Source organism: Vitis riparia, chromosome 3 (genome assembly GCF_004353265.1).
Source record: "Vitis riparia cultivar Riparia Gloire de Montpellier isolate 1030 chromosome 3, EGFV_Vit.rip_1.0, whole genome shotgun sequence".
Classification (NCBI taxonomy): Eukaryota; Viridiplantae; Streptophyta; class Magnoliopsida; order Vitales; family Vitaceae; genus Vitis; species Vitis riparia.
Window position 1 is genome coordinate 2,328,840 of NC_048433.1, and position 23,149 is coordinate 2,351,988.

A 23,149-nucleotide genomic window follows, 5' to 3' on the forward strand; every position below is an offset into this window, starting at 1 on the left:
TCCTAAATTATAAAATAAAAAAAAAAATCCCACAAGGGGAACTCCTCTCTTCAAGAGACGAGTTCCCCATGGGAAATTTTTTTTTTTTAAATATTTTTTTAAAAAAATTCCTAAATTATAAAAAAAAAAAAAAAAAAAAAAATCCCACAAGGGGAACTCGTCTCTTCAAGAGACGAGTTCCCCATGGGAATTTTTTTTTTTTTTTTTAAATATTTTTTTAAAAAAATTCCTAAATTATAAAATAAAAAAAAAATCCCACAAGGGGAACTCCTCTCTTCAAGAGACGAGTTCCCCATGGGAAATTTTTTTTTTTTAAATATTTTTTTAAAAAAATTCCTAAATTATAAAAAAAAAAAAAAAAAAAAAAAAATCCCACAAGGGGAACTCGTCTCTTCAAGAGACGAGTTCCCCATGGGAATTTTTTTTTTTTAAATATTTTTTTAAAAAAAATTCCTAAATTTAAAAAAAAAAAAAAAAAAAAAAAAAAACACACAATTCCACAAGGGGAACTCGTCTCTTCAAGAGACGAGTTTCCCATGGGAATTTTTTTTTTTAAATATTTAAAAAAAAAATAATTCCCAAATTAAAAAAAAAAAAAAAAAAAACAAACAATTCCATAAGGGGAACTCGTCTCTTCAAGAGACGAGTTTCCCATGGGAAATTTTTTTTTTTTTTTTAAATTCCTAAATTATAAAATAAAAAAAAAAATCCCACAAGGGGAACTCCTCTCTTCAAGAGACGAGTTCCCCATGGGAATTTTTTTTTTTTTTTAAATATTTTTTTTTAAAATTCCTAAATTATAAAATAAATAAAAAGAAAAAAAAAATCCCACAAGGGGAACTCGTCTCTTCAAGAGACGAGTTCCCCTTGTGGGATTTTTTTTAAAAAATATTTTTTTAACAAAAATTCCTAAATTAAAAAAAAAAAAAAAAACAACAATAACAACAATTCCACAAGGGAAACTCGTCTTTTCAAGAGACGAGTTTCCCATGGGAATTTTTTTTTTTAAATATTTAAAAAAAAAATAATTCCCAAATTAAAAAAAAAAAAAAACAAACAAACAATTCCATAAGGGGAACTCGTCTCTTCAAGAGACGAGTTTCCCATGGGAAAAATTTTTTTTAAAAAAAAAAAACTATTTTTTTTAAAAAAAATTCCCAAATTAAAAAAAAAAAAAAAAACAATTCCACGAGGAAGAGACGAGTTCCCCATGGGAAAATTTTTTTTTAAAAAAAAAAATTCCTAAATTAAAAAAAATAATAAAATAAAATAAAATTCCACAAGGGGAACTCGTCTCTTCAAGAGACGAGTTCCCTTGAAGATTTTTTTTTTTTTTTAATTTGGGTATTTTTTTAAAAAAAATTTAAAAAAAAAAATTTCCCAGAACTCCTTAGTTCCCTTGTGTAATTTTTTTTTTTTTTTTAATTTGGGAATTTTTTTTATAAAAAACAAAATATTTTTTTTTTCCATGGGAACTCGTCTCTTCAACAGACGAGTTCCCTTGAGGAATTGTTTTTTTTTTTTTTTTTTTAAATAATAATTTGGGAATTTTTTAAAAAAAATATATTTTTTTTCAAGGAACTCGTCTCTTCAAAAGACGAGTTCCCTTGTAAATGGGGAATTTTTTTAAATACTAATTTTTTTTTCATGGAACTCGTCTTTTGAAAAGACGATTTCCCTTAAAGATGATTTTGGTTTAAAAAAAAAATTATCCGCTGAACCTCTCTCCTCTCTCCTCTCTCCTCTCTCCTAATTGACAAATCATCTTTCCTAGGTGGCAGAAACTACCGTATATTTGTAATAACTTCTTCTACTACAGTAATTTAAGCATAACTTTTTTAAATTACCGTACTATTGAGAAAAATCCCTCAACGTTGGAGTTACATCCGTGGCTGATGGGCGATAGGCTGTAGGAGATGGGCGACGGGCGATGGGTGTGTGTAGTCAAGTCTTGGGCCTTCGGCCTTCCACCTTCGCCTATTAGGTTTCACCGTTTGGGCGAACAGAAAAGGCGTCCCCAAATCAATTCTCTCCTTTCTTCTACTCTTTCTAGAGATGTGATGGCCGACTCACACGCCATCTCTGCCTACTTGTCTCTTTCACTTCCCAATTCAATGCGCCTCCCTTCTCTTTCTTTTCCCTTTCATTTAAACTCCTTTAATTAATATTTATTTATGAATTAATTTTTTCTAATTCTAATTAAAATTTAAAATAAAAAAAATAATTACTAAAACTCACGCCGGCATAGAGAAAAGGCACTGTGACATGCTTTTAATGCCAAGATGCCAATCCCCTGTAGCCACAGCGCATAGCCACCAGAGGAATGTTTTCGTGTCACTGCGGCGTACCCTCCACCTTAACACCACCGGTTTGAGTTCCAATATCTGGTATTTCCGATGTCATTCCAACGGCCAGGATCTGATCGTGTGGATGGCGCCGTCACAGAGTTGCTCTGCTTTTCAAACCTTGGGAGTCGTGCTCATCCTCGGCCGTACGATCATTTTGATCCAGTCGATCCGATATATGGTCATCATTTGGATTCATCTGTGTTGTGATATCGTCACCTGATAGTGCAAGAAAGTATCGTAGAAGAAGGGACACGTGGATAACTTGTGCTCAATTACAAGCCCACTTCTCAAATTTTTTTGAAGTAGAATGAAAATTTTATGTTTGCTTCTGATGGGATAATTTTTTATTTTTTTATTTTAAAATAGAAAATAATTGTAAATTTTAAAATTATATTAATTTTAAAATTTATGTAAAAAAAATTCAATACTACCTTAAATTTCAAAAAATTTCAAAGATAAAAATATATATATATAAGAAGGGTTCATATTTTTTGTTTTTAAATTTATAAATTTTTTTATATTACAATTTCCAAACTTGGGATAATTTGATATTTTTTATTAATTTTTTTTTTAATTTCAATATAGAATTATAAAGATCAAACATGATGAGTTACATTTAATAATTAAAGGTGTGTTGGATAAAACTTAATATTTTTTATTTAATGATTTAAGAGGATTTTAAGTTAAATTATATTTAAACGATTCACTAAAAACTTATCACTTAATTCTTATTTTAAATGTTAACCGTTGATAAAATTAATTTAAAACTTATTTTAAATCATTAAATCGACATATTTATTATCATAAATTATAAATATGACAAAAGAAATTGAGTAATTAGGGCAAATAAAGATAAAAAAGTAAAATATAAATATAAATCTAAGAATAAATTAATTATTTTTATTTATTACTTAAAATTGTTTATTTTTTTATTTTAAGTCAAACCATTAAGTTATTTTACTAAATATACTTAATAATTTATATTAAATTATTAAGTCACTTTAAATTATTAAGTTGATTTATCAAACATCCATATAGATTTAAGAATAAATTAATTATTTTTACTCATTACTTAAAAGTTGTTTTGTATTTTAAGTCACACTATTAAGTTATTTTACCAATTATACTTCTTTAATGTATTAAGTTGGTTTACAAAATACCCATTTAGGAGTGTAAGCAAAACCGAAAAAACCAACAAATCAATCCAAACAATCAAAAGCAATCATATTAGTTCAGTTTTTTTTTTTTTTTAAAGTTAATTTGATTTGAGAATTTTAAAAATCGATTAGTTAGTTCAGTTTTCGATTTGCTTAATCAAAACAATATTTTAAAACTTATATAATTGTTTGATATTTGATAATTTTTTATATTAGATTCTATTAAAGTAATTCATCGTTTTTATATTATGATGAAATTGATTTTAAATACATTTAATGTATTTTTAATATCAAATCCAAGTTGGTTTCAATTCATTTTAAAAACAAATCAAATTTAAGATTTAATATAAACTCAAATGAATGAGATATGGACAAAAAAAAAAAATATATACAAATCTATGACCAGGTTTAAGATTAAAAAAAATTTATTGAATTAGATCAATATCGACTTAGGAAACCAAGCCAAACCACCTTAAAAAGTTTGGTTTGGTTCAATTTTTTCACTTTAACTCTAATCGGTTCAGTTTTTATCATATATAAAACCCATTATATTGATTCAGTTCATTTTTTATCTAAAAACCGATTGAATCAACCTTATTTACACCCTTACACCCACTTATTCAATATTATAACACTTTTTTATTAAAAATTTGAAACCTGAAAATAAAATTAAAAAAAAAATCAAAATTTCATTTCTATGGATACCCAACAAGGCACTATGAATATCTAACTAAAAAAATATATGGATGATCTTTCTCGATAAGTGATATGGGGCACGTTCTTCCCATGGTAACTGTCATTATTTCTCCTTCAGTTTTTTTCCCGCTGGAAATGATTTTCCCAGAAAATTCACCAACTGAATTACTGGGAAACAGTTTTCCATACAATTCACATGTTTAATTAATTCCATGTCTTTCCAATCTTGATAGCGACCTAGTGTCTATGGCCACCTCCTCAGGTCAAGTTCATTGAACCCTTTTCCTTTTCATCCACCCACCATACATCCAAATGATTTTCCAAGGAAAACAAATGTCCACTTGCCAGGGAGAATGGTCTCCTAGAAAAATTAAGGAATTGTTTGAAAATGTTTAAAATTTGTTTTTGATAAAATTGAAAATAAATTTTCTGATTAAAAAATGGTATTTCTTTTTTAATAAAAGAATAGTGTTTTTTATAGCTTATTATGAAAATTATGATATATTTGGTAACTATTTTTGGAGAATAGTTTTTGAAAACCATTTTTTGATGTTTTGTAAAACAAAAACTTGTTTGAAAATTTAACATATTTTAACCTATCTTTAACAATTCTAAATAATTTTTTAAAATATTTTTTATATAATATATTTATTTTTAATCATTCTACATGTCTGTGTAATTATTTTTTTTAAAAATCCTTGTAAAATAGGTAGAAACAACAAAAACAATTGAAAGTTGTTTTCTAAAAATATCATGTTTCTTGATTTTTTTATTTTGGAAAACAAAAAACTATTCTCAAAAATAGTTTCCAAACATACCCTAAATGTTATTTTAGAACATATTTTAATTATTTTCATTTGTGTTTTAGGAATTATTTTGAAAAATAATTTTACAAATATGCTAATTGAAAATCAAATAGAAAATATTTAGAAATATATAAAACAAAAACACCAAATTTCTTAAAGAAACTTTAATTTTAAAAACCATTGGAGAACTATTTTTGAAATCTGTTTTCAAAAACCATTTTTTGAAATATTATTTTTTAAAATATTCTCAAATAAAACCTTTGGAATATTTGAAATTGTTATTAAAATAGATTTTTTTTTTCAAGAACATAAAACAAAGTTTTGTATGGAAATTATTCTTGAAAATAGTTTTATTTCTATTTTGAACAAAATATGATTTTCTAACTCAAAAAATACATTTTACAAACTTTTCACAAAAAAATAATTTTTGAGAACTAGTTACAACGGTAGGTTATTTTTTAGAATAAATTTTAGATATTTTCCGTTGTTTTCCACAAAGCATTCTAATTAGTAGTTAAAAATATGGATAATACTTGATAAACTTTTGTATTGTATACAAGCATACAGTACTTTACCAAGGATAAGCCAATTAAATTACTTTTTATATTTGAGTTTTCAAATAAAATTTTATTGTTAAAAATAATCGAAAAACACTTTTAAGAACTATTCTTAAAAATTATTTTTTGAGAATTGTTTTCAAAACTGCTTCCAAAAAATGTCATAATTTTCTAATTCTAGAAACATGTTTACCAAATTTCTAACATGAAAACAATTTTTGTAAAATATTGAATTGTTAAAGTATTTAAAACTTGAGTTTGTAGTTATTATTTATATTGATTATAAATTAATTATATGTTCTATTATTTGAAATATATTTATGGAATACTTTATTTTATAGATTTTAAATAATTATCTTATTTTAACAAGAGCATTAGTTTTAACTTTTTTTTTTTCTTTTGTATTTCAAAACTCACTAGAACCCATAGAAACCGAATTTCTCATGGGCTTGACGTCAATCAAGAATTCTTAATCCAACCTCAAGTTATTTTTACCGCAAGTTGAATATATTGATAAATGAACTTGATATAGGTTAAATTATAATCCTAAAGCAAATAGAATCGTGTTTCCTATATGATCGATTCTAATTGATCTTCATTTTTTATATCGTATTGTAAAATTACCATAAAATAAAATACCCATGTTTTTATATAATTTTTGGGTAGATTTTTTCTTGACATACAAATGTAAAGCAAGTCTAAATGAACATTTGGAAAATAGACTTTTGACCATTTGGGTTAACCCTTTTTCATCCTATACATTCAAATATGCTTTATGCAAGCATTAGAATTCTAAATTTCTCTTTTTCTCATCTCTTTTCATTTATTAGATGCTTAACAAGTAGAACACGAGTCAAAGATTCTTTTGTGGAACATACTTTGTTGAATTTGAAAAAGGGTAGGGATGGATGCTAAGCCCATGCCTAATCCTTGAACCTTTCAATGAGAAAGTCACACTACTTTTTGGTATGCTTTATGAAATATGAGAAGCCAAAACTAATCTCAATCAAGGTTAACAACAAAAGAGAGGTGAGACTTTCCTTTTGCTTTATGTACAAGAATTTGAATAAAGAGAATCTTTTTGGTTAGTTTATAGAATGGTTCATTCTTTACCTAAAAAAATGGATCACTATACTATATTTTGAATTCTTCAAATGATTCCAAATTCCCACTAAATGAATTTAGAGAAAGAATTTCTAAATTCCCACCGAATTTCCACTTTTGATTTAGTAGGCATGTCAACGGGTTAGGACAAGATGACTCAAGTAGAACTTAGACCTCTTTGTTTTGGGTTTAGGTTGGGCTTGAGCCATTTCTAGCTAGGTCAAGAATCGAGATAGGCCTTTCTGACTATATCTAAACTAGGTTGGAGATTTAACTCTTAGCCCGAGCCTAACCCTAAGCCCAACTATTTAATAAATATAATTGGGTTTATCAATAAAAATAGTTTAAAGTTTGGCCTAATCATTGGACTTACTTTTTGCAAGGTAATTCCCATGCATTCTATTTTTGGATTTATTTTTATTTTGAGCTGGGCTTTGTTGAGCCTATGGGCCAAATTTACATCCTTAAATGTCCTGCTTGGTGTCACAATTGCTCTACAAGTTTTTCCACTTAGATATGGGCTAGGGAAAATTAAGTGAACTAAAGGTATCTCATAAAGATATATTTTGTTATTAGTTTGTGTTAGGGTGCTACTTTGTTGGGTTGATGGTAAACCTAAGCTCACCTCAAATTAAGAAATAATAAACTCAAACTCAAGTTAACCCGAACTTTAACCAAGATACTCGGCCTAAGCCCAATCCAACCTCTAACCTAAGGTGTTCAACTTAAGCTCAATTTGACCTTATTTCTCTAAGATCAATTTATCTTTGGATCGACTAGTTGCATAATTCAAAATCCATTTATAATATTTTTAAATTTGTTTAACTATATATTTATATCAAAATTTAAATAGTAAAAGGACAAAATTCTAAGATAATAACAAAAAAGGTAAAAGTAAATTTATATATCTTTCTAAATAAAAAGCAAAAAGTTTATGATATTACATAATTTTATTTTTTTCTTAAAAATCTAAAAAAAAAAATGAATATTATTATTTATGATAATATACCTTATAAATATTATAAAAACATTAAGTAGGTTTGGGTTGGACTCGAGTTATTTATACCTTGGTTTAAGCTCAATCCAAATTGATCTTGTGTTGAAAAAACTTAACTCAAGTCTAACCTAAGTATTGAAAATAATTATCCAAGCCCCACTCAAACGGGTTAGGTTGGGCCAACCAGCCCAAGTTGCACCCCTAGTTTGTGTAGGGTTTGGTAGAGCCATGGGCTACCCCTATAGCCTAGTCTTAGGTAGTCGGTTCACAGCCCCATGAGATGAAGATTTGATCAGGGCCTGGGATTTCAGTCCACCTATGCCTAAGCCCACCCAGTGGCCTGCCTGGCCCATGGCCATCCCCTATGCCATCTACTTACTGTGTTTATGTAGTATGCTACAAAGTTGTACAACAAACTTGGAAGGGAGAGGTTAATCAAGCTGCAGATTCCAACCAGTGCCTAATCTCAATTCAATTCTGAAACATTCAGAAACATCAAGCAATTTTGCACACAAGGGCATCAAAAGATAGAAACGAAATTTTTTTATTAATGTAGAGAAAGTGTCAAATATCAAGTTGATGTAGTAACAAAGAGTCTTCTTCCAATTCTATTCTCAAATAATCTAATGCTCTGCTTCATATAAGCCTGTGTGTGTTCAAGGAATCATTGACAAAGAACTATGGTGTATTCACATAAGTAACAGCAAGTCCCTCAGTTCCAGTTTTCGTTGTCGCAGGGATAACAAGGCTCCTGTGCTATATCACTGATCTGAACTCCAGCATCATAGGTCTCCCCAACTTTCCAATCAGCAGGAAGCACCTTCTTTGCCCAAACCCACTTCCCATCGTACCCGCCCGTGACTACAAACCTGAGTTGCAGTGGCCCAGATGGGACATTACTGGTGTCCCAAATTGCGCCATAGTTTCTGGTCATGTAGGTCCATCTTGATGAATCAACCTAAAAAAAATCTACATGATTAGTATCTGCAGACTGCAGGTTGATGAACAGCTCTGATTTAAGAGGGGTTGTTTGTTTATCCTTTACCTGAGCTACATCCATGCCCACAATTTCTGTCTGTCCACCTTGGTACAGAACTTTAATTGCTAGATAATGTGGCTTTTGGCTCATTTCTTCCACCCGAATTGCTAAATTCTGTTTTTTGTAATTGCATAGCACCCTGCTCAATATAATCAAGAAGGAAATGAATGAAAATTATGACTAAAACAATGGGGTGTCACATTTGGTTATAGATAGGAAAGGAAAGCACTCAAGAATGCATACAACCAAAGAGGAATTCTCTGTTTCTGCGGTTCAAACTGGTGAAATGTGACAGAATACCAACTTAACATAATGCATATGCTGTGTGTACAGTACATAATTTGTAGAATATACTTAATATATAGCATTGATAATGGACCGTTGGGGAAATTAATATGCTCAGCTCTGTGTCCTAGGGGAGACCCACAACATTTAAGGCTGGGCCATGCGGTGGTGACCTTTTTATATGGGGTGGGTGTAACAAAACCATTACCAGAATGAGAAAAAGATGCTTTGAAAAAGGCATACTGATCTGTTTTTGACTAATGATAATGAAAATTTTGATTTGTTTATCCCAAACTCACCTCTTGTATTCGACGTCCACAAGCCCAAGCTTGAGAATCTGTTGGCCCATGCCCTTGTTGGCCATGGCCGTGAAAGCTCTGCTGCTGAGAACAAAGTCTGTTTGGTTGTTGCGATTGAGATCAGTTAATATCACAGTAGTCCCTGCTCTGCTGCAGAGAGTGGTGTTCTTGCATCTTATCTGCCGGATAGAAGCTCACAATTACCACAAAATTTCAACACAAAAACAATGGTGAATGAAGGCAAAAGTAAATGTTAACCTACCTGAAAACATGCACCACAGCCAGCTCCATCTTTGAACAGTGAGGCAACACCAGCTGCAAGGTGCCCACCATAGAAGCCTAACGCCAATGAGCCATACCCACAAGCCCCAGCTGCATCAAATCCACAAAACAAAGATTACCCAGTGAACAAATCGTCCAAATTTCATCCGGGTCTATGCCCAATTTGCCTTCTGTAAACCCAATAACAATTACACAGAAGGGAAATTTTGATTCTTACATGAGAGTGCTGAGGCTTTGGAGAAGTAAGCAACCTTGGTGTGGTGCACACAGCGATCGCAGGCAGTTGCAGAGGAGATGAGGAAGAAGAGGAAGCATAGAAAGATAGCCATCTTTTGCAAAGAATGAGGAGAGAAGGAGAGTGGCGAGGTATATATATGGGGAACACAAGGAGAGAGTGGAGTACAGGTTAGCATTTCAACAAAGAAGGATTGCATGGAGTTTTCTATATATTTTGCGCGTTTTTTGATTTCTCTATTTCAAAAGGCTTAGAAGTGAAGAAAGAGACAGGCAAGTGAAGAAACGCGGACAGATAAAAAGAAAAAAATGATGGTGGCTTCTTTCACCGACTCTTGTCTTTCTCTCACTCTGTGCGTGTGCACACAGCTGTGCTGTAAGAACACGAGGCTTACGCTGTAAGACTAGTTTTATGGTCTGGCGACAGATTTTTTTTTTTAGCACTTTCAAAAGAAGTTTCCTCTTAGCTTTCATTTTCCACTAGGCACTTCTCTGGATGTTTGTCTCCCTTCTTAAAAGTGTAATAAAGTATATTCAAAGTGGGTTTATCAATTTGTTTGAAATATGAATAAAAATATATAAAAGTTTCTTAAGATAAAAGTTAAAGTTTCTTACTTTTTATTAAGATCTCAAATCGAAAAATAATGTTTGTTTGGAGAGCTAATTCGATGTTTTTAATGAAGTCCAAAAACATGGGTGTGGGATTTCAAGATTGAAGACAAATGCTAATGTAGTATAGATTTTTTAATTTTTAATTTTTTAAATCTTATTTGCACTTGGCCTTTGGAGGGTGAGAAGTGAGAAAGCTAACTAGAAAGCATGGAAATCTGTTGAAAATGCTCAATCAAGGAGCGGAAAAATGTTTGGGTTTTGTCTTTTGATTTGATCCCAATTGGATTTTTACAACCCCACATGAAAATTGACATCCTAACAATGGCTTATGGGCTCAGCCATTAGGGGGAGATGGAGATAGGATTAGAATCTTGTTTATGTGCTTAATTCTTTAGTTGCTTTGGTGTGTCCCATGGTGCCCAATTGCAAAAGAAAAGGAGGTTGAAGATGATAGGTTTGGTGGGTTGGATGATTGCTTGTTAATGAGTGGAGCAAAGATAAGAACAAAGTCTCCCAAATCCGACTCATCAAGTAAGAATAATGCCAAAACACAACAGCTAGAGTTGGCTATGGAATAAGAGAACCTTCTGTTTCTTGCCCCATGCCTAGTCTCACTGTAAGGGACTACGAAAACCCAAAAATAACCATGCATTGAGATCATATCTTCAAGCAGAAGCGCCATTCCTGTAGGGGTAGGACTGTCTTTGAATGATCGATGGTCCGCCTCCGAGGACCACGGATTAATTGCATGCCAACAGCATAGGTTTCTTGAGGATCCACCACCAATTTTCAGGTCAAATTTGGGTAGCCATCGATTTATCATTGTAGCATTCTGCATTATGGCTTTGTCCTAGGTGTATGCCACCGCCTACAAACATCATGAATTTCAACCATATTGAATCCAGCTGCCCATAGTCCCTGACCCCATGGCTTGCACTTTTTGTTGGCTGAGCACAATGGAAGTTAGAGCTGATCTGTAATCCTTTGTTTGGTTGTCAGGAATACAGAAGAAACCTTGGGAAAATCTGAAATATGGCAACAACCATTGCAGCATCAAACATGGCCAATAAGGAAAACTCTCTGTCGATGAGAGTATACCCAGTCAACATATACCTGCCAAAGACAATAGAGCTGGCGCCCACCAGCTAAATTTTTGTCCCTGAAATGACTCATCCTGAAGAAGTTAACTATCCAACATCGGAAAATAGTAAAGCTGAACAGGGTGTTTTCACATTCCAAAGAGAAGAATTCAAGCCATTTGTCCAGCTCGATAATGTTGTAACAACCCCCTAAATTATATCAGCAAGATCCTCGGTTACAACCACCATATCATCCAGCACCGGTAAGACATCACCTCCTAGAATTGACAACAAATAGTTTGAAGAACATATCTCAACTCCAGGGCTTCCTACTTAGTCCATGTGTAAGATATCATTAATCAAACGAGGCATTAAGTGTATAAATAAAGAGTTCAATTCATATTATGCATAATCCAAGTGTCAGATACATATTTTACTGTGTCTCATGGTGCCCACATTATGAAAATATAAACAGCTGCTGTTTCCTTGATGAATATTGATGATGAGGCAGCAACTTGGTAGCTTTGAATATTACCATAATAGAACATGATTGCACTCGAATGCAAGCATGCGTTCAAATTCTTTTGATAATTTGACTTTTAACTCAAAATACTCCCACTATAGTATGCTTTGATTGGAACAGCATTCTGGAATCGTGGAAGTGGAGGGGATGTGGATCCATAAAGTTCAAATAATAGTGTACTTGGTCAGACATGGTACTCCCATAAGAGTGTAAAGGGGGAGCACTTAACCTAATGACTTATGTCAAATCATTGTCTCTCTGGATGGCTAATATAGAGTTAGATGGTATGCTAACCTAAGCATGATTCAGAGCCAGCACAACCAAAAATGGAAATATCTCATGGGGTTTAGGTATTGGCCTGCCAGAGCCTTCACCCTGGAGGGCCTTGGTTCTATGATCACTCAACTGGCTCCGGTTCCTGGTTACCTTATCTGTTTTGACATTGACATTGGAGTACTGGCTGTATGCTATTTGTCAATCTGAGATTTGGATCTCAAGAAATAACAATGCAGAAAAAAATACAAGCAGAAAATAGTCACCAGCAACTGTCTTCTGAGGATGGACACCCGTAGAGAAACCCAGTGTCATTTCTAGATAATTTTTCTAATACTTTTCGGCCACAGTCAGGGAACTCTAGATGTGGTTCTAAAAATTTTCCAGGGTGCTTTCTACCCATTCTAAAGTCTCTGATTTAGGTGTTTTAGTCATCTTTGAGTTGCTTTTCAGTACAATGTTTTCTGTCTTTTTTCGGTTGGGTTCCTCAGTTTCCAAAAGACAATATGGTCGAAAGGTGAATCAAAAGTTGAAGAGGTGCAATGTCAAAGCTTGTACAAAATGGAGAAGAGCATGTACATATTGGCTTGCTCAAGGCCATACTTCATTACGAGAATCACAATGAAGTAAAACTATGCCATGCGTTTACAGTTTCCTTTTTCCTATCAAAAAGAAAAGAAAAAGTATTTTTGTATGCTGTTGGTGTGATTGAACAAGGTGATATATGGAAGTACACTTACTCTTTGCAGCTACTGCAGTAGAATTCTCTGAATCTTTCTGAAGCAAGTATGGTCTTGAGTACTTCACTCCAAGTAGAAATTTCATGCCAATAGACTATAACTGATTTCAGCTTGCTTTTTCAGATAGAATGGCAACAAGCTCTTCTCGAGCTTTTTCTAGAGCACCTGACAAATTCTCAGGCTTCCTTCCACCTGCCTGAGCAAAATTAGGTCTGCCACCTCCTCCTCCACCACACAACTTAGCTATGGGCCCTATAAACTTCCCTGCCTGAATTCCTAGATCAACAACCCCTGGGGTAAATGCTGCAACCAAACTTACCTTCTCTTCACTAGGACATGAGCCCAAAATGACAGCTGCAGGATCTTGTAGCGTATCAATGAGGTATTCAGCCGCACTCTTTAGTGAATCCGCATCAATATCATCCATACTCTCAACTAGTACCCTGAAATATTTTTACAGAAAGTAAAACCATTGAAGTCATTTTCTTCTGCTATGTGGCAAAGTTCCGTCATTTTTTTAAAAAGAAATTATATACTTCTTCGAAACTTAAAAAGGGGAATCAGAAATGAAAACATCTAATGTAAAACCCATATTGTTAACCAGACAGAGCTTGGATGGTTAACTGTGAATACTGCTGCTGCAAGGAAGCTTCTATTTTCTGAAAATTATGCAATTTCATGAACTTTGCATGTATACAAAAAAATAAATGATATGAGGTTTCTAATGTGAAGACATCTCTTATTTTCTTAGTAAGATTATCCTGATACTTATGACAAAACCAAGGAAATTTGGAGTCTTGCTAAGTAGAGAATATGATTACCTGATTTTTTTTGAAGTCCCCACTGGGAATGCATTGCCTGCCATAACTGATGCTTTGTATACTGCTGCTTTTGCACGAACAGCAGAAACTTCATTTCTTGTCATCCGTAACTCCTCCAAGAGAGCTTCTACCCTAGTAGTCACTTCTTCAGCTTTCACCTTCATAAAGAGACATTTTCACTTTTTTTAACATACAAGGGAATGGTTTAAGCACCAAACAGCACTCAAATGTTGGAAAAAGCCCAAGCCATATTACAGCTAATTAGAGAAGTGCCAGAGAGATGTTCTCAGAAATTAATGCAGTAAACAACTTGTCATGGAAGAGATATGAAAACTTTAATTGCAAGAACATAACAGGCAGTAAAGGAAAAAAACGGTTTCCTGCCAAGGATGAGTGCTTCTTTATGGACAAAACACAAGCCTTCCATATAAAAAAATATCCAAATCATTGTGGTGAAACTCAAGTTTAGGTTGTTCAAGGAAGTGAAATAACCACAACAATAAAAATGAAAACTATAGTTTGTCCACAATCACACAAAGTGAGCAGACAACACCATAGAATCCAGAACGTGAGATAATTGCTGAAAGTATTGGTGAGGTACATTTTTCACAATGCAGCATAAATAAAGAAATGGGACAAATTGCCCGAGCAGTGACAAGTGTCTAGAAGAAATCATACTTTCAGAGTGGAGCATAGTTGTCTCATGTGATTATCTCTAGCATTGACATATTCGATGAAAGCATCCCCAGCAACAGCTTCAATACGCCTGATCCCAGACGCAATACCCTGTTCTGAGATTATTTTGAAGCCGCGTATTTCACAAGTATTGCTGACATGGGTCCCACCACATAGCTCCATGGATACACCTGGAACCTCTACAACACGTACCTACAGTACACCATAGTATAAGTAAAGAATTAGCCCATAAACTACTTTTGCTAGAATGGCTGAAATTCTTGGAAATCAAAATTTCCAATTGGAAGTCTAAATGAATACATTTAACATCTAACATGCTCAGTTATTAGAAGTTTGATTGACCCGTCATGTACTTTGACACAAAGGAACAAGTTTGCCAAGACTATGAGTGCAGCAAGTATCTTACACCATGTTAACTTACACTGCACAGTTTTTAAGTGCTGGAGGACCATGCACAAGTTTGCTAGTATCAGATACATGAGCCCCAGATGCCATAGACATTGCTCTATCGAATAATAAACTAATTCATAATTCAAAACTTTTTATTAAAATAAGAAACTGTATGCTTATAACCTACTTGAAAACAAAGATCCACGTCACAGAAAAGTCATGCCACTTTTCTTTGTGAGAATCATAAAGTAGACTTTGGGAGGTTTAGATGCCAGATGGAAAACACATTTTTATCAGTCTAACTACTAAAATCTGAATAAAATTAGGAGCTCCTAGGTTTTATTCAGCAACAATCAGAAATAGACTATACAGTAGACTCGACTTCAGCCAAAAGAGACTCTTGTGGGCATAGTAGACGCTACAATGGAAAATTAAGGCAGTAAAAAAATTTACCAAACATGGCCCTACAGTTATAGGTTGCATTAAGAAACTTATGACATTCTCTACGATCGTGGATATGAAATCACAGACTTATCGCTCTATATGCACATCTGGTATGCAAGCTAGTGATTAATGATTAATACATGTTTTAAATCTAGCAAGTGACTTAGGCCTGACAGATATTACTTTTAAGAGAAGGGAATCTTCTTACCAAGAAGCATAATGATGAGAAGAAGAGTCTAAGCATGAACTACCACTTCTCTTTGATCCAAATTTCTAGGTCAGCTAGATCCATAAATGCCAAAAAAAATAAAAAAATAAAAAAATCCTTAAATCACTCATTATGAAAAAAATTTCTTCCAGCCATAAGTCATTCCTTTTAAAGTCTTAATCACTAGACAGTGGCATTGCCTACCTTTTAAAATCTAAATTAATAGGTAGTGTTGTTGCCTATTCTAAAGGCAACAGAATCAACTAATTGCAGAAGGAAAAAAATATGAACTATTTTAAGATTTTGTAAATTGTAACACCTTTTGAAACATACACAAATGAACTATCCCTTCAAAAAGCTAAATCATTTAACAAAAATGCATGTAGAGATGAGCTTATAGTATTCACAATAATTGCACTCTTAATTACAGAAGTAGATTCTATAGAAATTTGAACCTGTTCACCATATTTTTCTCCAAACATTGCAATAGCTCCAGCTCTTTTTGCATCAGCTAGAGGCATCACTTTAGTCTGGAGCAGTGTTGCATCCCCAATCCATCCATTGATCAATTCTTCAATTTCCACGAGCTCCTTCTCCTGAAGTGGTCGGTGGAAGTTAAAGTCAAACCTGAGACGATCGAAAGCCACCAGTGAACCAGCTTGTGATGTTTCATCACCTATAACTTTTTTAAGTGCAGCTTGTAGCAAATGAGTAGCTGTATGATGAATCTGCAAGAAACCAATAAGAGCTCGTGTAAGACCAGAAATGTTTCAGATTTCAAGAGGGAAAAAGTAAATGCAAAAAGAGAGAGAGAGAGTGAGACCAGAAATATTTCAAGTTTCAAGAGAGAAAAAGTAAAAGAAAAGAAATTTACATAATTCCATGACAAATAATATGCAGACGAGTAGCAAAATTTATAGTGAACGAATTTGTAAACTTGATAATTAGACTTTTATAATTTGTGTACAAACTCCTCTTGAATGTAAGCATGCGTGCACTGCCACCAAACCTTGGACTCAGGTTGAATGTAGGCATGTGTACACATCAACCAAAACTTAGACTCTGCCCAAATAATTTGAAAAACATGTTATAACTTAACTATTTTGAAAAGGAAGTCCAACACAGTTTCTGTACCTTAGCCCGTTGCCTCAGGTTTGCATCTACTGCAGCTTCTACTTCTTTGCCAACCTCTACAACTCCTTCCTTGATAGTGCCCTTATGAACAAATATGTTACCCAGAGATTTCTGGACATCTTTTATCTCAACAACAGCATTTTTTTGGTTTCTATCTTCACTTACATATAAGAAACCATGATCTCCAATTTGACCACCTGATTCAGCATAAAAGGGTGTCCTATTCAGAAAAATTTCTACATCACTTCCTTCGGAAACTTGGATTGCTGGGTTCCCATTCACCAAGAGGCCTTCAATTACTGCTTTGGTAGAGAGGGTTTCATATCCTAGAAATTCAGTGTCAGAAATATTTTCAGTAAGATCTGCACTATTTCCAACTGCCAGTTTAACAGCATTATGCGCAGCCTGAGATTGCCGCCTTTGGTTCTCCATTTCAATTTCAAAACCATTCATATCTATACCAACCCCACGTTCTTCAGCAGCTTCTGTTGTTATCTCCACTGGAAATCCATAAGTGTCATACAAAAGAAATACATCTTTTCCTGACAAAATAGGCCCGTTTCCATTTTCATTAGAATTTAATAATGCATTAGCCAGCATTTCATCAAGCAACTTTTCTCCTCTCTCTAGTGTCTGTACAAAACGCAACTCCTCCCTTTTCAACTCCTCAAGAATGCGAGGTGCTCTACTCTTTACATCGGGATCTATTTGGCTACTTAACTCTATTACTTTTTCTGCAATGGTTGGTAAAAATGCCCCTTCAGGGTTCCCCCTACCATCTCCCTTTATACCAAGTAACCTTCCAGTTCGAAGAGCTCTTCTGATAAGCCGCCGAGCCACATAACCTCTTCCAATATTTGATGGAACAACGCCATCTGATATGAGATAAACAATTGCACGCAAATGATCTCCAATAACCTGGAATTAATAAAAAATTTTACAGAAGTTATCCGCAATTGTTAAGAGAAAAATCCGTATATGTTGGAAGAAAAAGTGAAAGAGATTGCAGATTCTTAAATGATACAACACCTTAAGGTTCATTTTTGCATGATCATCAGCAAGAGCATACGAGACATTTGCCAATTCTGAGGCTTTCTCTATGATAGGATAAATTAAGTCAGTCTCATAATTGTTTGGAACCTGCAGGATAAGTGTAAGTTATATGAATAGAACATTTGAATCACATGAGACATACAAGTTTTTGGAGTTACAACCTGTAATCACTTGAAAGGTTTCTTCTCTGATGGAAGACCCCCATTTTACTTTATGGTAAAAATAAAGGCTACTCTTCATAGTTCAGGAATGTGGCAGAGCAATGAATACCTTCTGAAGGATGCGAGCCATACGCTCTAGGCCAAGCCCAGTATCTATATTCATCTGTTTGAGGGGTTCCAGTGATCCATCATCTTTTTTGTTGTATTGCATGAAAACCAGGTTGTAAAACTCTATAAACCTAGTGTCATCACCTAGATCCTGAAATTAAATTCATCCAAAACAAAGATGAAATATATATATATGCCTGTACAATTCCAAAATTTCACCAGAAAATAAACATAAAATCAAATAAAGAAAGAGTATGAATGAACCAGAGTTTACTTGAACTCATTGAATACATACAACATCCGAATATCCCCGCTCAGGATGGAAATCGTAATAAATCTCAGAGCATGGACCACAGGGACCAGTCACTCCACTGGTCCAGAAGTTGTCCTCAGCACCCATCCTCTTTATGCGCTCCACAGGAACACCCACCTGATGCAAGAACCATCCTGACACAGTTCATTGAACAGTGTAATACTAGTGTATATTTTCTTGTCTATTACTTAACCTGAAAAGATCATCTAGAAAAATTGTTAGATAAAACATCACGTTAACAAACTGTTCAAGACCCACAAATTCTGTACTCAGATTAGTGGACAAATGATATACTTTTTGTTTTTTTCCACTGACTACTAAGTGGTATACTAGGTGCTAGCATATTCAAATTGGTGGCTAATATTGAACTTAGAAGGAAAAAAAAACTCAGCATAGCATATACGCATCTATAAATTGGGAGGACAAGGAAGTGATTTTAACCACTTTATATGGAGAAAACATGCAGCGATATGTTTACCATTATGGTGTTAACCTTCCCCCCAAAAAAGAAAACTAAACAAAAAGATTCTGTAATGCAAATTTGGAAAAAGTTAGAGCTCAATATGCATATTGCAAAAAGTATTGCATGAAACTACCACCAAAGAAAATATAAATTTCACAGAATGTACAATTATGACGAAGTCTTGTTTGGCTTACCTCTTTGGTCCATATTGCAAAAGCTTCATCATCATCTTCATAAACACTAATCCATAATCTGTCAGCTGGCAACCCATACCTGTAAGAAAACACAATACATAAATGAGAATTTTATTTTTCTTCTGAAGAGATAGTACATGATCATGAAATATCAAAAAGAATATGTGGGATCTAAAATGTATAAATATTGTGCAATTTCACCAAATCCAAATGCCAACATACTGGAGCTCAGCAAGGCAGTACTAGTAATACAACATCCTTAATCAAAACCAGTGTAAAGTTCTTTAATAACAAATACATGAGAAAACTCCATCTAAAATTTTTCTCTAAGAGATTCCCAGAAAATCGAACTTATCATGCAGAATTACTACTTCCAGCATGAGTCAGTTGACAGAAAACCACAAGTAAACAGAACAATTTGTCAGAGGAGGTTAATGGCCTATTAGCAATAGGAAAAAATTCACACATACTCTATTGTTGAAAGCTCCCATGCCCATTTAATTGCTTCCTTCTTGAAGTAATCTCCAAAGCTGAAGTTCCCAAGCATCTCAAAGAAAGTATGGTGTCGAGATGTTTTACCTACGTTCTCCACATCATTGGTACGTATGCACCTTTGAGCAGTTGTAGCACGAGGTACTTGTCTGGGAATCTGAACAGGACATGTGAGTCTTGTTAAATAGGCTAAAATTTATATAAGTACAGAATGAAAGCAATGTACAGCATCATGTCATCAACAGAATAATGGCATGAAATTTTGCATTGCTCAAACCCACTTGCCTACCCATGCATGAGGGTTTACAAACAATCAATATCCCCACATAAACCAAAGTCACCCACCTATTTTTTTTAAGCCTTATCTTCATAATTTAGCCCCCCTAAATTACAGTGGAACAATTAGAAGATTTCTGGTTGGGTTCACAAATGATCAGGACACCCACATAAACATACCTTTCCAAGGAATATAGGCTTGAATTGAAGCATTCCTGCAATTGTCAGTAGAACTGTGGGATCATCTGGCACAAGAGAAGAACTTGGAAGAACCTTGTGCCCACGAGAAGCATAGAAATCGAGAAATCGGCGCCGTATAGAATCACCACTTGTTGGGAGATCCTTGGACTTGTCCTCTACCAGTTCCTCAGTCATAGGCTGTGTTGATGCTGAAAAGTGATGCAGTAAATACAACACCTTTGAAGATGGAAGCTGAAGAACAATTCGACAAGCTCGCTTAACAGATAAGAATTAAAGAAACCTGATGTGCTTCTTGTGGTAAATCGTACTTCCCTTGTTTGCTTCAGATTGGAATGTCCACAGGGCAAACCACTGGGAGAAATGAGGGCTAGTTTTCTGATTATAGAGCCAGCATAAACCCGGCAACCTATATTTTGAAAGTAAAGATTCAGCAACTTGTAATCATGTGTCAAAAAACTCATGGAAAAAAAGTAGCAATACAGAAACTCAAGCTGAGTCCTAAGTACCAAGCAAGATAGAATAATCTACACTAGGCAAATCCAACTATAAAATGCCAAAATTAACCTTCACCATTTCAGAAACTGATTTCTTAACATCTAAACAGTAGGTTACTTCGTGATCAATTTGATTATTGGGTACAGAAATAGGGAAATTAATCAACAGAACTCCAGATTCTACATGGGTTTCTTTACCAAATTCACTAAATTGGAGCCCAAGTTTAAACTATAATCAAGACCAATGGACAAACATCTTCCATTGAAAAGAATCTAAGCAACACAGCACTAGTAGAGTCAGCAATCCATAGTTGTTGTAAAATAGATTGCAAAACGGCCCAAGTAGAAGCGCCTCCCAATAACCCCTGTGTGGTTTCTAAGAAAACCCAGGAAAATACAACGAAATAAATTCTGGGTCTTAGGTCATATGCCCTTTTAACTTGCCAAGAAATGAAACCCCGCTTCAGTTAATCCAAATAGTCGTGTTAAGCACAGCTGAATCAAAATCTCCGTTTTTCCAATTCCCAAATTATGAAAAAGAAAAAAAATCCAACTTTTTCATTTTCCTATCCTTTCCCACATTTTCTCAACAACTAAACCGAAACTAGAAGGAAAAGAAAGGTGCCAGAAGAAATTACCTGTGGAAAGAGCCAGGTTGCATTTGGGTTGAATTGGGAAAGATGGTCTGGAAACTAAGCTTGAATTTGGAATTTGGACAAGAAGGTTCAAGCCATGGCTATTCTGCAGAGTGTGTCCGAGCTTCAAGCCTTCCATGGCTGTTGCTCTCTATCTCCGTCTGTCTGATTATCTTTGATTTTCAAATTGAGGTTTATATATGTTGGTGTGGAATGGAAGATAAGCTTTTTGAGGTGTCCACATGTTCTGAGTCAGTTGTTCCAAATTGGAAAATATGGGCACAAAAATGCCACGAAGGCCCATTTGCTCGCTCATGAACTCATTTTGGGGTTCAGGCCCAAATCAAGATTCTGTTTGGATTACCAGAAAATCAGTCCCCAGCTTGCCCCAGAAAATCAAATCAAGGGTCTATCTTTCAGCTTCCCAATAATCAATTCTCCTCTATGCATCAGTTTGAAATTCTAGTTCAAAGTTATTAAAGGAATGCACTGTTTTCAACTTTCAAGACGACAAGGAATAACTAATTTAAGTTCAGTAAGACACAAATTGATTTGCTAAAACCCTTTCAACCGCTAGAACCTCAAATCGATGTGTAAGGTTTAGGAAAATTTCAGTAACCCATGAAAAAGTTTTCCACTTTTGAGCTAATCATTCATTTTATTCATGGGTAGCTGGATTGGGCCCGTAGTGTTTTCAGAATCATGAAGCTCCGTGCAAACAAACAAGCAACAATGGCCTGCTAGGCCTAGCTGGTTGCAGGGGGCGCCCACCAGTATAGCCATTTCTCTGCCTCAATCATCACATGGCCATACGACCCATCAGCCCAACATGAAGAAATCCACAGTGGGTGTTGGCAATCCTTGTAATCCTATGAATCACTACCCAATATTGATTTGCACACAACCAAGACTCCTGCTTAGAGGCCTCAGCTTGAGTTTCTAGCTGTCATATGTACAGCATTTGCTCTTCAGATGGCCCAGAAAGACACCATCAATGAAGAATTTGGTCTAGAGGAACTGGTGTAGGTTTTCGAGGCCATTGATTGAAAAATTTTAGGTGTCCCCCTGGAATTTCTATATGTTGAGGAAACTCATTAAAATGTTCAAGAGAGATTTCGACTACTGGGAAATGGACCCATCACATTACCTTCTGATACTGCATTTTTGGACTATGTAGGCTTTGCTACTTGTCACTAGTTGGCATCATTTTCTCTTGATTTAGGACAGAGACGACAGCAATAGTTGTCTCTAGATTCTAAAGAGATCATGAGAGAGGCTTTCATGTACCATTTATATAGCCTTTTTTTGTAATGCCTGTCTGATACTTGATGTTTAATTTTTGTATATTGAATAGGACTATAGGAGCATCTATTCATACTTCTTTCCCAAAATTGAATGGATCAGTGTGGATGCACTTACAGACAAGCTGTGAGAGAATTACTTCTACTACTCCTGAATAGATTAGAATGAACTTCTAAGTTGTTACTCTCATTGAAATAACCTCTGCCGATCAACTTTCTCAACAGATATCAGTAGGCCATTTAGCAGAGCTACTGGTAGACATATTCATTGTGTGGTTATTTGCAATTCTATGCATGGTTTCCTTCACATGTTTGTTTGTTTTCCATCGCCTTATCTAAAATAAGGAGCAGTGAAGGCAGGTGGTTGGGCCCAACATGTTGATGAGCAGCCAAGCAAGAAAATAAGGTATATGTAGCTCTCACTATCCTATATGACTGAGATGGTCCAGCTCTCAAAATCTTCCAGTCCCACCGAATCGCAACTTTGTCTTGCATTTCCTGCAAGCCATGTGCCATGTTTGGATCTTGAACTCAACCAAAATCTTTATGGCCTATCAAACAGAATGTGGAGGCTGCAGGACCTTGGGAAAATAACAGCTGCTGTTCTCATGGGGAAAATTGAGGCTGTACTCTCTGCCTTTGAATCCAAATGTGGCCATATTGCAAGGTCAAAATGGAAAAAATTCAGTCTGGTAGAAGTTATGTATGCTTGTGTTCTAGATTATCATATTTAT

At 34.4% G+C, this 23,149-nt stretch overlaps 2 protein-coding genes across 2 annotated transcripts; both read right to left on the minus strand.

Annotated features, from left to right (window-relative positions):
• Positions 1-8,185: 8,185 nt before the first annotated feature.
• On the minus strand, positions 8,186-10,010 carry LOC117911092 (expansin-like A2). The gene is made up of 5 exons (XM_034825277.1): positions 9,788-10,010; positions 9,551-9,660; positions 9,289-9,467; positions 8,711-8,843; positions 8,186-8,623 (listed from the first exon to the last, which is right to left on the minus strand). Exons 1-5 carry the CDS (start codon positions 10,002-10,004, stop codon positions 8,378-8,380), a joined length of 885 nt encoding a protein of 294 aa, XP_034681168.1. The 5' UTR covers positions 10,005-10,010; the 3' UTR covers positions 8,186-8,377.
• Positions 10,011-10,916: 906 nt separating this feature from the next.
• LOC117911091 (alanine--tRNA ligase, chloroplastic/mitochondrial) lies at positions 10,917-21,303 on the minus strand. The gene is made up of 13 exons (XM_034825276.1): positions 21,118-21,303; positions 20,266-20,391; positions 19,965-20,173; positions 19,487-19,665; positions 19,017-19,095; positions 18,342-18,476; positions 18,048-18,197; positions 17,754-17,864; positions 16,725-17,642; positions 16,046-16,318; positions 14,531-14,740; positions 13,853-14,010; positions 10,917-13,474 (listed from the first exon to the last, which is right to left on the minus strand). Exons 1-13 carry the CDS (start codon positions 21,251-21,253, stop codon positions 13,138-13,140), a joined length of 3,021 nt encoding a protein of 1,006 aa, XP_034681167.1. The 5' UTR covers positions 21,254-21,303; the 3' UTR covers positions 10,917-13,137.
• Positions 21,304-23,149: the final 1,846 nt, after the last annotated feature.